At 36.1% G+C, this 14,915-nt stretch overlaps 1 protein-coding gene across 1 annotated transcript in view; it reads left to right on the top strand.

The window, feature by feature from the left end:
- LOC134538767 (protein mesh) overlaps positions 1–10,533 on the top strand; it is a 98,505-nt gene extending 87,972 nt beyond the window's left edge. Inside the window, exons 20-21 of the mRNA XM_063380256.1 lie at positions 4,056–4,233; positions 9,838–10,533. Of these exons, the coding sequence (XP_063236326.1) occupies positions 4,056–4,233; positions 9,838–9,919 (260 nt within the window). The 3' untranslated portion in view covers positions 9,920–10,533. The remainder of the gene's footprint in view (positions 1–4,055; positions 4,234–9,837) is intronic.
- Positions 10,534–14,915: the final 4,382 nt, after the last annotated feature.

Here is a 14,915-nt window from a genome sequence, read left to right as displayed (position 1 = left end):
CTTCACCTCAGTGCTGTAGAAGACCACTGTGATCTAATTAAGGGCCCACCTAGTCAGTGGTGTATTTATGTTAGTGAGGGGGGGGGGGGGGAAGTGGTGGTGCTTCTAAAGCGGTATCGCCTCTAAGCGCAAGGCTCTGAACTGGTGCGCAGTCTTCTCATTGTGCGTATGGCAACCACGAGATCTGGATGGTAGTCTTAACATTTAATAGCGGAGAAATGAAGATAAAGGTGTAATGAAAGACCCTTAAGAGATATCAAGAATCTGTACCGGGTGTTTCATACCTAAAAATGATTCTGAAAACACGCGTTTTAACCATTTTCACTTTTCTAAAACGACAGTTAAAAAAATGAAATACGGAAACACGAACGGATAAAAGAAACAAAAAAAAAATGGAAACTCATCCGTCCTCAGCGTCTTAAATGCTTTTGTAAACACACACCACTCGCCAATCTTGGGCAGTTTTCAAATCACGTTTTTTTTTTTTCTTTTCTGAAGCTCTACACGCCGTATTTGTGCCAAGGTAAGCATGGCCCTTAAAGTATAGACTCAATCTACCGTTGAATCATTCGGCAGATTACGGAGTCCACCCACTGACGTGCCCTGGGTTTTGACAGTAAGTAATGCAATAACATCACTGAACATATTTTACCAAACACCAAAAAATCCTTAATGATAAGTTGGTATGTGAGTCAGAAATGAATAGCGACGACAGCTTCACTATGGTTTATAACTAAACAGAGTCTTATGACGGTGCTGTTATTACATGTGGTCATTTCCGAAAATGAATTCAATGCCCAACGCCAAGGACTGCACAGAGAAAGCTATTTATAGCAACCAATCACTATTAACTTCATGCATTCTATTAAATTACACACTATTCTTTAACGAAGCTTAATTTTAAAGACGAAACGATAGAAAATTGTTAAAACCAATTTGATGTCTTTCCATTCCTATCGCTCGGTCTCACACACCATTTTGACTTTTTTTCTTTTCTTTTTATTGTCATTACTCTTGTTTAACTTCTGTGTCTTAAATTCTTAACATGATATCTCCATTTAATTTTATGCTTTGTCACTGATATTCTCAACAGATATTTATTCACCACGGGCTAGACAATGCTGCCACTAATATCTCCAAGAGATGTTCACTAAGTGCAATACACTGTCTTGTCACTGATATTTCCACTGATATTTATTCACCACGTGCTACACAATGCTCTGTTACTGATATTTCCAACATATATTTATAAAGTACTATACAATTTTCTGTCACTGATATTTCCAACAGACGCGAAGATTGCTAACCAGTTACTTTCGACATATATTGACGTCATTGCAAATAAAATGGCGGACGTGACAGACAGAACCTCCCGTTTAGAAATATATATTTTTCTATTGCCATTGTGTCGCTGGCGAGGCTTTAATGAAACCAATTATAGGATTTTTAAATCAAAAGCGAACTACTATATTGGCTTATCAGTCCTTCCTGAATGTTTGGGAATGTTATTATTATAAGATTCCGAGAGGTGGCATTCTTTAACAGTCTAAATTTGGGTTGCATTTTTACTCATCTATACTGATAGTAAAACTCTTAGGAGAAAAAAGAATGTACATTGCATAAATATTTTGAAAAATTAAGGAAAACAATTCAGAATTTTTTTTTAACTAGGTATATATTAGTAATTTTAATATAAGGTTTTTAAAAAAATGTCTGTCCGTCTGTTTTTTTTCGGCATGACTTTAACAGAACTTATTTAATTTGTAATAAATTGTTAATAATATCTTTAGCTCTCTTAAAGACTGGACATCGTGTATTTACAAAATTACACAAATTATATGTTCTTAAAGTAATTAGTTATATCTTCGAAGCTAATCAAGCAAAAGTTATGTTAGTGGTTCAAATATAAAACTACACAATAATTATCAAACTTATTTTTACAATTTTTTTTTGCAGTTACACCCCTATGGGGCGTGCGCGAGGTATTTTTAGTTTGACAAAATGAAAAATAATGTCTACATATCTACCAGTGCAAAAGGAATGAAACTAAGCATGAACTTGGCTATATGGTTATAAAACCATTATTTTATTTCACCGTAGCAAAAGCTACCGGGCGTTTTTAATCTTTCTTACCTTAAAGGCCAGGTCTTTTTATTTACCTCTTTTTTCCTTTAACTCTTAAAAATATTTGGTTTCAAAACTATTAAACATTTTAATCCGCTCTTATGATATGAATCTGAAACGGTTCCACTTCAAGAAATCACTGCATTTCTCATCCAATTGTTAAATCTCTTCACCTAACTATCTAAATTATAATTGACGGATTGCTGCAATGTGATATGTGCTGCCTGTTTAGTGAGACAGACCAAGAATCTGATTGTAAAACATGGCAGACATGTTTATGCAGCGCTGCGATGCTTAGCGGGGGCGAAGAACTACTCCTGATTACGTCATGCGCTGTAAAGCAGGCCTGGAGTCCAGTGGGTGTTTTTTTTCCAGGGCATCGCAAAGTCCTGGACCGCCATTGGATGAAGTCTTTCAGTACTCGCCAGAGATATGTGACATATAACCTCGGTAACAAGGAAACTCATGTGTTCTCGTGTTGCAAATACACTTACAATACGAAACTCGGACACAGAATTCATCCTAGAATTCTTTTAAATAAAGCCGAGGGTGATGGATGTACGCAAATTGTGTTTTCAACCACATTTATAGCAAGGCCGTAGCCATGATTTTGTGAAGGTCCAATGCACCATTATATCCTTTCTTTTGTTTGATTTTGCTTTATAAATTAATTTTTTTAAGAAAAGTTACTGTAACACATAAATAGAATCTCAGGGAATAGCAAACATTTAGAACTCTAACCTTTATAAGTAGAAATTTAAGTAATGGTTTTTTGCTTGAAGAAACTGAACATTTGAAATTTTGGTTTTTATTTAATTATTTTATTTTGTTCTTAAGTCAATTATTTGATGATTTCATTCAAACAAGTCGTAAATACCGATATAAAATTGTTAAATTCATTAAACACGCATGCCACGTTTGTACGAAAGACACGCTTACAGTAACAACCATGCAAACAGGCATTAAATATAGACCCCTTTGGAACGGCAATTGGTGTTGCTTCTGTGGACGAGTGGTGTCGGGCTATAATGGGGAGGAAATACATTATTGTAGCCCACTGAGAATCACAATAACACTTATGAAATAATCTACAAGTAGGTAATTTGGTATGATTTTCTTATTTTGTCTTCGCTTATTTTTTTTTTTTAAATTGTCCCGGAAGGGATGGGTCCCCCTTCACTCCATGCCCCAACACTAACCTCACGTAGTTTCAACATCCACCACTATAATTCTTCGTTGCCGGAGCAGCTACGTTGGCAATCGAATCATTCGATTAGCAGACCGAAATTTCAAACTATATAATGAAACGTATCCGATAAAAGCGAAAAAAGAAAGACTAGGAAAAAAATACTTCACCTCGGATTTGGACCTAATTTTCGACGATGAAATTGATTAAACTGCTGCTCATCTTGTTTAAAATTCACGAAACAGTCAATGCTATAAAGATTCCCTTCGTGTGTGTGTGAACGTGTGTGTGTGAACGTAGGTGTGTGAACGCGTGTGTGTGTGAACGTGTGTGTGAACGTGTGTGTGAACGTGTGTGTGAACGTGTGTGTGAGCGTGAGTGTGAACGTGTGTGTGAACGTGTGTGAGTGAACGTGTGTGTGAACGTGAATGTGTGTGAACGTGTGTGTGAACATGTGTGTGAACGTGTGTGTGTGAACATGTGTGTGTGAACGCGTATGTGAACGTGAGTGTGAACGTGTGTGTGAACATGTGTGTGAACATGTGTGTGTGAACGTGTGTGTGTGAACATGTGTGTGTGAACGCGTATGTGAACGTGAGTGTGAACATGTGCGTGAACATGTGTGTGTGAACGTGTGTGTGTGAACATGTGTGTGTGTGAACGTGAGTGTGTGTGAACGTGTGTGTGTGAACATGTGTGTGTGTAAACGTGTGTGTGAGCACGGGAGTGTCGTGTCCGCCCGCAGGCCAGCAGGAGTACTCGTCGCGCACGGCGGGCGTGACGGCGGGCATCGTGATGGCGGTGATCGTGCCGCTGCTGCTGGCGCTGGTGTGCGTGGTGTACCAGGTGCTGGTGCGCAACAGGAGGAGGGAGGCGCAGCAGTCGCAGCAGCTGGCCACGGACCCGGCCAGCGTGCCGCTCAGGTCAGTACCAAGTACCCCTACCCCCGGATACCACGTCTCGCCTTCATGGCGCCTGACCGCGCGCCCGATGCTACCCGGCCAACAGGCATTGTCGCGTGCCGCGGGCCAAGCATCGGAGCCGCTCGGGAATGCTCGGCGGAGTTCGTGTGGCAGGCTTTGAACCGGATGAATAAGTTGACAGCACCCCCACCCTGACTTGAAAGGTCGTTGGCTGTTGACTGGAAGAAGGAAGATGAAGATGGCGCAATGTCAGGCTGCCTTTCGCTCCGTGCGCCCGCAGTTCGAGCCGGTTTACTGGCTCGTCTGCCCACTTCTGTTTTAACTGTGGCTGCCTGGGCTGCTGGGCTGGGCTGATGAGTGAAGTCGCCCCTGGGGGCGCATGCGCCCCTGGTTAATAATAACCCAGGAGTTCCCAACCTTTAAATGCGGGTCGCAAGGCCCAAGTACCCAACTCCAGCATGGTTTATTTTTCAGCCCCTCCAACTCTTCTTACCTGGACCCTTCTTCCTCTTGTCCAGTAGTTACCTGCTTGCTTAATGCATGATATTTGATCCCCGCATGACCCGGCCCAGGGTTTTCCCTGTGTCTATGCAGGTTTTACCTGGGTCACATTTGCTAGCTGTTAAGCTAGGCGACCAATGGGGCGTCAGTCATGGCGCCAATCGCAGCCATGGCTGGCCAGTAAACCCCAACAGCACACTATGCACGCGCCCTTGTCCTGCATGGTTCAAAACACGCATGGTAGAGTATAGGCTTCGGCCTGAGACACACTTAGGTCCTCCCCTAACCTGGACCCTCCCCTACACACTTAGATTAATTTAGGCTAGGAAAAAAAATCGGATGAATAAATGTCTAACACATTGCACACCTCTGTTTTTCATTTCATACCTCGTGCCCCTCGCGTTAGACACGAGAGGTTACAATTTCAATGATTTTGATGTCGATTTTATTCTTCAGATACTATTGAAATAAAAGAATACTGGCGTAAAAACCAAATCAAAAGAATTACTCATTTGAGTTTTTCTGCTATAAAGAGTCATAACGTATTTCAGTTAGGTTATGTAAATATTAAATTAAAGTTTAATAACAAGGGTAAATGGTTCAGTGTCAACGAAAATATATATGTAAACAGGTCACTAATTTATATGTATCGATAATTTTTTTATTGATGTTTTCTTCAGATATTATCGAAATCTGACATAAAAACCAATACAAAATAATATAATTTTTTTTTAAAAAAATCACTCAGTTGAGTTTTTCGGCTGTTAAGAGACATACGTATTTCCGGTAGGTAATGTAAATTAAAGTTTAATAACAAGGGTAAATAGTTTTATGTCAACGAAAATATAGATGTAAACAAGTCACTATTTTATCGGTATCGATTATTTTGATATCAATGTTTTCTCCAAATATCATCAAATCTATCTTACGTAAAAACCAATAAAAAAGAATAGTAAAAATGAAAAAAAAAATTACTCAGTTGAGTTTTTCTGCTATTAAGAGAAATACATGTTTCAGGTATGTCATGTAAAAATTAATACTTAAATTATAATTTCATAACAAGGGTAAATATTTCGGTGTAAACGTTTACATTCAAAAGAACACTATATCGATATGCGGAAAAAAATTTGCCACACCTATTTAGAACTAAGATGACCCGTCTAAAATTGCAATGTCCTAAATTGTGTCCGATGGAAACGAAAATTTGTCCCGATCTTGGCAGCACAGAAGAAGAAGAGCTCGCATAAAATTTGCTGTTTCAGATTCCAGTTTCAGAAAGGTAAACAGAAATTAACGGACAGTTTTGTAGGTACAGGAATACAAGAAAACGTGACGAAATAATGATTAGTGCTGTCCGTTAGTCTGCTTGCGACCAGCGCGTTTCAAAGACAGAACACACGAAATTATTTTACCTTGTGATAAGAATTCATTTATTAGCGTTTACTTTTGCCTTACCGAAAAACAAAATACATTTACAAATTAAATGCATATTTAAAACAGCTGCGTACTCATAATACAATGCGTTAAAATAACCAAAAACTCTTATTTTGGCTGAAGTTATTTTTGACTTACTCTGTATGTCACAAAAACCTAGATAATGGACACAAACAATGAAAAATTACTAAAAAAAAAAGATTAACATGTAGCACACTGAAAACAGCTAAAATCAGCCGATCTCAAAACTTTAAAAACATAAGCAGCACGGAAAATTCTCTGGAAGGCATTAGGCAAAAAATAATTACAGAACAGACGGACACATTGGGGTAAAATTTTGGGACAGTAGCAACAAGGAAATCAAATAAAGACAAAAAAAAGGACCTTGAACAACCAGCGATTAACAGACTAACCCAACGATGATACTAAACAGATAATGAGGACAACACCACGACAACACATAGACGCACAGGCGAACCCAACGATGCGACAGAACAGATTTTCTGGCCACCACAATGACAACAGCACAGATGAATACAGAAGCCTTCCTGAGACAACAGTTGCGAAGTTTTGGGAACTGAGATCTGTTCTGTCTTTTAAATGACTATTTTGCTGTATTTTTTTACACCCCATCGGAGGTTGAGAAAAAAAAACAGCCCTCGTATTTCACGAAACGTTTTCCAGGCCAGCTGAGTGTTAAACCTCTTGTAGCATTGTCTGGTTGTATGTTACTTCTACATTGTGTGCAGCCAAACAGCAAATGGGCCTGCTTGTTAGGCCCATTCTACAACGGCACGGAAACGTAGACGGATCACGTAAATAGCACGCAGACTCAGACGGGCCCATACGGATTATCTCAGCAGTGCTGAGATCTTCCGTTTAGGTTGCTCCGTGCGACCAATAGAAGCCGAGTACTTGGCTGCGGTGGTAGACATGCTTGTTTATGTTCTAATTACGTAAAAAATTGTTTCAAGTACATGACTAAATTATTACTTTACGACTTGATTTTATTTTGACGTGATAACGTCTTATAAATGTATGAACGCCGGCTGCAGGCACGAAAAAGCATGACTCCTTGCCACGTTCCACCTGAGCCGAGCGTGTAAGAACCAGCCAACCACCGTGCTAGAAAATCATCTATAATATCAAACAGCTTGAGGCGGGATTTTATTCTAATTGTTCGTGATTATATTTAAACAAATTATTTAAATTAAATTTGAAAAAACTGTGAATAATATTTGAAAATTAAAAAAGTATGCAATTTTCAATCAATGTTTTCTTATGACGTTAACACGTAAAATTATCGTCCGTAAACCGACTTAACAGACAACCCCCTTTTTATTTATGTAAATTCTGCTCCTGCTGTGGTTTCAAACATACCACTATTTTAAATTTAAAAAAATGGTTGTCTGTAAAGTCGGTTTACGGGCGATAGTTTAACGTGACATAACAAAACATTGATGAAATTATTGCATACTTTTATGGATAAAATTAAATCATTCTTATTTTAATAATAAAAGAATAAATACTTGAAATTATACTAGTCATCAGATTTTTAAAATGCAAGAATAATTAACCTTTATTGCCGAAATTGTTGTTGTAATAAGCAATGAAAATCACATTAACATTTCACTTCACTTTATAAACAGTCGACGAAACAGTTCACGTGTAGATGACTTGTAATTAATTTTAAAAACTGACGCTAAGCAATAAATTTTAAATATAATTATGAACAAGTTTTCATATAAATAAAATGTAATCAAATATCTATCATCAATTATATGAATCACCATAATTTTTTTAGTCAATTGTAACATAACCTATTATTACTGCACTCGCCGACAGATGCTACTTTTTTTTAATAATTAAAGAATAAATACTTGAAATTATACTAGTAATCAGATTTTTAAAATGCAAGAAAAATTAACCTTTATTGCCGAAATTGTTGTTGTAATAAGCAATGAAAACCACATTAATTTTTCACTTCACTTTATAAACAGTCGACGAAACAGTTCATGTGTCGTGGATAGATAGCGCGATTGGTTCGGTTCGCGTCCGTCACCGTAGATAGCAGCACTGTAGGGGAATAATATTATTTCGTTTTTATAATACGATTTTATAACAAATACGAATCCCAAATACACCAAACTTATTTAAAATGTGTTAATGTTTTTTAAAACATTGTGCAAAAGATCCCGGGTGTAATTTGAAATATTATGTGTAACTGTAAAACACCATTGTTCGTTAAAAACGTATTTGAATATTCAACATTACTTTTAAATAACCGTACCGATTGTGCTGAAAATCGGTGGACGATCGTTAAATTACATAATATTAATAATTCAAACGACGAAAACATGATTGAAAAATCAAATCGATGGTTGTTCCAATCGAGTGGAAGAGATATGCCACACATGCGTACAATGAGCATAACAGGACACATCCGTAGTGGGACAATGTGCGTTACGGGACACTTTTTTGTGCGTGCAGCCGGCGTTCATCGATTTATTAGACGTTGTCCCGTCAAAAATATTTTGTTACTTTGAAATGCAATCTTATTGGTTGCCATTCGTTACATTTCTGTGCATTATGGAAGTAGCAGACGCGATTGTGAAATGTTCCTAGAGATACGTCTCCGTTTACGTGCTATTGTAGAAATGGCCTTACTGGAAGTAGTTCTCAAGTAACTCAATCGAATTATTCCACTGGTGGGTGTAACTACAACTTGTGCACACGCATGCTACAGCTATACATTCTAAACTTTCTAGGGAGGTGGGGCGAAAGGCTGTTGGTATGGTAGGGATCAAACAAGAAAGGAAAAAAATAATTATTTTTATAGTTTTACTTTATGCCCATATTTTAAAATAAAAAAAAACAACTTACAATTTAAAATATTCACATAACACTAAATGACAGACTTTATATTACAGTTATTTTAAATATAAATAAAGAATAATAATTTGTAATTACCACGGTAGTAATGTTACATTATTTTAAATTTCTACACCCACAACTTTTCCCCTTTGATATTCACTACACCTTTAGGTTCAGAATTTACCTATGCGAAGAAAGTCACTGGATAATAGTTTGTCAAACGAAATGCTCAAATCATCTCATGTACGCAATCATGTGTGCTAAATTAAAAATAGCACCTAGTAAGAAATCTTTTAATTAAACTATTAAATTTTTAAATTTTGATTTAAGCATTTCTCAGTAATCAAAAACTAAAAAAAATATAATTTAATAATTTTATTGAAATTGATTAAAATATATTCTCTAAATGCATATACATTTAATAGTAGGTATACAGTAATACTATAGTTAAAAAAAGAGCCTAAATAATATTTATAACTGTCAAAGGCTGGACAAGAAAATTCTGAAAATTCTCTGAAAAACTCTGAAATTTTTCACATATGTATATTTGAAAAGTAAGGGCAGAAACCTTTATCACATATGTACAGACAAAACTATCAATTCTTCTTCCTGGGTGATTTTTTTCAGGGGAATGGATTTATCTTTTGAATGTGCACTGCTTGCTACAGAGCTACATTTCTTCTATTGTGTACCACAGAATAAGAAACTTTCTAAAAATTGTCAGTTTAGTTAGTTTAGGGAAACTGACTTGAAGCAGATGTGTTTATGGCATGTGTCATGCTGGTATGTTTCCAGGGGAGAGCCATCGCTACTGCATGCTCAGTACGAAAGCAGCGACTTTGGGAGCCTGAAGAAAGAGGAAACAGAGATAAAGTGAAAGAAGAAAAGAAGCTGTGCAGTGTTGTGATTGCTCTTGTTTTCGATAAACTATGGCGCTGCCGAATTTCACAAACCACCACCAGACAATGTTTGTTATGTTAACGTTTCGAAAGCTTCAAAGCAAAACGGCATGTATTTACAAAAAGCCTATAGTTGGAAAATGTTTTATTGGAGTGCAATTAAGAATAAGATGACTTAATTGATGAAAGATGTTCGGAAAGCGTGCAACAAAAGTTGACCGCCAAAGCACTCTATGCGTGTTCCACATCAAATAAAACACAAATTAGTTTTTTCTGTAGTGTTTATAATTTGACATTTTTTTCAGTGTTTTTGTTCTCATAGCATTGCTGTCAATGTATGAACCATTTTACAAAGTACAAAAGGTAATTTTTTTTATTAGTTATGAACGTATGTGGCAGTAAAACTAGTAACTGTGGATCAAGAAAATGTAACCCAGGACATTAAGTAGCTGTGTATTTGAAATAGTGCTATGTCTGTCCTTTAAAACTTTGTAATATTTTTTTAAATTTATGTTGGTATATATATGTTGTAATTTATGTTTAAATTTGTACTTTAGATTTGATTTGTTGAAATACAAAACTTAAAATACAAGGTTATAGTTTATTATTATATATTAGTTGATATTATACATTTAATAACTGCCACTTCATAAATTATAGCTGTAAAAGGAGTGGTGGTCACAGAAAAAGATACTTTTAGATACCAAGATTTTTAATTATACCTAAATAAAAACATAAAATTGCAGTACAAAATACTATAAAGAATATTATTCACCATGATAATACTTAACAAAGCAGGCTCAATATTTATAAAATGAGAGCTGACGCGTTAATTAAGTGTGATCAAAAGCGATGGAATGTGCTGCCAGAGAAAATGGAAGTAAGCCTGCCATATAAACTAAAGTGTAAAATACAGAATGAATCATGATCATGAAGAATCACTTCAAAGTTGTAATTGGGATGGAAAGATAGTCAGAGTTAAAAATAAAATGAAAGGGATTTCTAGCACTGTACAACATATACATTAGTTTAAGATCTCATTTGAAGCATATATTAGAAATATGAATTTTACAATTTGAATCCAATTAAAGTTCAAGTAATTTCCAACAGTGTTTAATATCACCAAAATATAATTTATGCAAATAGCTTAAATACTTCGTGAGTAACTTCACCTTAAATTAAGTTTTTATAGTGTCAAAAATTAAAGTAAATTAACTGGTAAAAATTTACATAGTTAACATGATTAAGAAAATTAGAATTTGAGATTATGTTAGGGTACTTCTTTCGTACTCTGAAACTACACCAGTAAGTGCAGCAAGTAAGAACTCTGGTGGCTTAGATCAAATATATTATTTAACTAATTCATTATACTCAAATTATTTTCAGTATAAATTTAACATATTATTATTATTTCACATATTAATCTATATGCCATATATGTCATCTCCAAAACTGTTAGTAAATTAAATTGCCCTACTTAATGTATGTGAAAATTACACACCCAAAACATATCACCCATATAATTCACTAATATATTATTAATATTACATTATGACAATTAAATACTAAATAAAAAAATAATGCTTCAAGGGCAAATCTTTTTTACTGCCAACCACTTAAATTTGTTGACTTTGCCAAAACTCACTATTGCTATGAATTACAATTCAACCAGTTGTGTAAGCTAAATTATTAAAAACACTAGTATATGCATGCATAAATATATTTATTCTTTTTTACTGATTTATTATAATGAATTGGGTAAATGTTATTTTTTTGTTCATTTTGTGGATTACAGAAAAAAGTTCAGCTGAGAGCAAAAATTAGCCCAGCGAACTATTCGAAGGGTAAAGAAAACATTCTAATCCTAACATCTAACTGAAAAAAAAAGATAGTTTGTAAGTGGTGAACACAAGTTTGAAAAATAACTATTGGCAAATACAACAGTGGTAGTAGGATATGTAAACAACTATATAATCTTTGAGACCTGTCAAATTTGCGATAAGTCACATTATATAATATATAGGTATAAATATATATAATATATACAAATTCCCTCAGTGCTCCTTGAGACACTTAGAACATAACTGTGCCAGCTTTTTTATTATCCCCCTCCCCAAAAAAAAAGGATACTTCCAGCACAGCATGTGTGTCTGCTGACACTATTCATGTTACCCAACCAATAGCGCAAATCATGTACATTATAGTTGTTGCTCGGCAAAATTGCAAATTCCTAACATAATATTTACAATTTCTTGTATTTAACACAAAATATTGGTAAACATTTTCACAGCTTAAATAAAATCATTAGCACACAAATCATTGTACAGCCAAACCTCAATAATTAGGGACAAGATTTTGATATTGTTTTTATTTTTATACATTATTTTTATTCATTAAAATAGTGTATTATTCAACATATATTAAACTAAAATATTTCTTAATTCTTATTTCACCAAAGGAGTATCATTTTGACTGATACATGATGCACTTACAACAAATTAGTAATAAGAATGTCTAGAACACAACTACCCAGAAAAAAAAGTACCAAATGTTTGTGTATTTTAAAAATGTGCCATAAGAATTGATACCAATGAGATGCAAGATAAATTAATGAAATATGAATTTTTTTCCTATCCATATACATTTAGTTCATAAACTTTTGTACAAAATTCATGCTAAATAAATTACATTCAATGATTTTACCATAGTAAAAGATAAAAAATTTTTTCATTTGAATTATATTTTGTTAAATTGCTGGATGATTAATTTTTTTTTTTAGTTACATTTCGGTGCTAAATGGAATATTACTTAGCCTGTATTTTGATCTCACATGTTGTACTGACATGCTTTAAGGTGTTAATTAAGGTCTTATCGCAATTCACCATTGGGCAGCAAATCAGTGACTTCTCGGCACAGTTAAACAAATTTTTTTTTCATTTATTCCAGAGTTCGGCGACCGTTAAATGGCTCCTATTTATAAAAAAAAATTGGTTGTCTGTAAAGTCGGTTTACGGACGATAGTTTAACGTGAAAACATCATAACAAAACATTGATGAAATGATTGCATACTTTTATGAATAAAATTGAATAATTTTTATTGAATTATCACTATTTTGTATGGATACAAAGAAGGAGTGAAATGAAATCTACAATTTAATTGATAAATTTATTTTTATTTGCACTCATTAATTCAAATATGTTTATTACTTTAACGAAGAGAATATTTTAACTATAACTTTTATACATGTTTTTTATTTAACTTCTTCCAATGTGTGTTATTCTGTTAAGGATAACACGACGATAGGAAAAGTAGGAAACGAATGGGAGTGTTTCAAGTTTAATGTGCCTCGAAAAAGTCAAATCGATGGTTGTTCCAATCGAGTGGAAGAGAGATAGATGCGGTGCAAGCGTACAATGAGCGTAACGGGACACGGCGTAACGGGACACTTTTTCGTGCGTGCAGCCGGCGTTCATCGATTTATTAGACGTTGTCACGTCAAAAAAATGTTTCTACTGTTTGTTATTGGGAGGGGGGCCTCCCACTTTTCACCCAGTCTGTAGAACCCGGCTAGCACTGAGTGGCCGGGGGCGACTGAATTGTTGCCCATTGGAAGGGCAGCCCTTCAGGATTTTTCTGACAGTGGTTTATTTGTACAGAGACTGGAAGGGCAGCCCATCCAATTTCTGAAAACACGCTCCTTTAAGTGTTTAAATAATCCTGAAAACTTGCCCCTTGGATGGGCAGCCCATCAGAATTTTTCTAACTGTAGTGTTTTTGAAAGGTTGTCTGAATTGTTACCCCTTGGATGGGGAGCCCATCAGGATTTTTCTGACAGTGGTGTATCTGAAAGGTTGTCTGAATTGTTGCCCCTTGGATGGGCAGTCCATCAGGATTTTTCTGACAGTGGTGTTTTTGAAAGCTTGTCTGAATTGTTGCCCCTTGGATGGGCAGCCCTTCAGGATTTTTCTGACAGTGGTTAGTTTGTAAAGTGACCTAACCTAACCTAACCTAACCTTACCTAATCTAACCTAACCTAACCTAACCTAACCTAAACTAACCAATGTCAGAACAATCCTGATGGGCTGCCCTTCCAAGGGGCAAGTTTTCAGGATTATTTAAACACTTAAAGAAACATGTTTTCAGAAATTGGATGGGCTGCCCTTCCAGTCGCTGTAAAAACAAATCATTGCCAGAAAAATCCTGAAGGGCTGCCCATCCAAGGGGCAACAATTCAGTTGCCCCAGCGGCCAGACAGGCTACGCGGTCCTACTCTGAGTTGGCAGCAGGTAATGTTTCTCCCGCTTGCACTCACGTGCAGACGTGCCAGCAAGCACGGTGCACTTGTTGTCACGCCCTGCTGCACGTGCGTGCCCGTTCGAGCTCGACCGGCTTGGTGAGCCAATGGTGCCATCGGCTTTGTGTCGAGTACATTGGAGTGCGTATCCGCGTAGCTTCGGCTACAAAACTTACCTAAATAATTTTCTTTCTTCATAATTTAAGGGGATTGGTGCAGGACAAAAAACAGTCATTCGTCAGAATTTGTTGGAAATGAGCTTAAGTGTTTCATAAATGCTTGTTTATTACTACTGTAAGGCCAGCCAGCACGTATATAAGCTAGCGGGTTAGATTTGGCGAGTTAGTGGCGAGAGAGCTTCAGTGAGGGGAGGTTGTCGAAGGTTGCAGCTCTGAGGCCTGCCATCTAGCGGGAATTTTTCGAAGGTCTTCCACAATATCGCCTTTCTCTCTCTCTCTCTCTCTCTCTCCAACACGGGCGGAAATCGAACCGCGATAACCAGCTCTTATCTTCGCTTCCCATCTCACCCTATCCTTCATTCTCGGATCAGGTAGCCGCCCTTCCCCGGGTAGACTTTCGTGTTACTCCAGGAAAGCAAGACTTAAAAATGCACAAACCTGTGAAAAATTTGTCCAAAGCTGAATTTTTGTACTGTGGTAGAGTTGACTATGCTTAATAA

Source organism: Bacillus rossius, chromosome 14, assembly GCF_032445375.1.
Source record: "Bacillus rossius redtenbacheri isolate Brsri chromosome 14, Brsri_v3, whole genome shotgun sequence".
Classification (NCBI taxonomy): domain Eukaryota; kingdom Metazoa; phylum Arthropoda; class Insecta; order Phasmatodea; family Bacillidae; genus Bacillus; species Bacillus rossius.
This window is presented reverse-complemented; position numbering and strand designations above follow the sequence as displayed.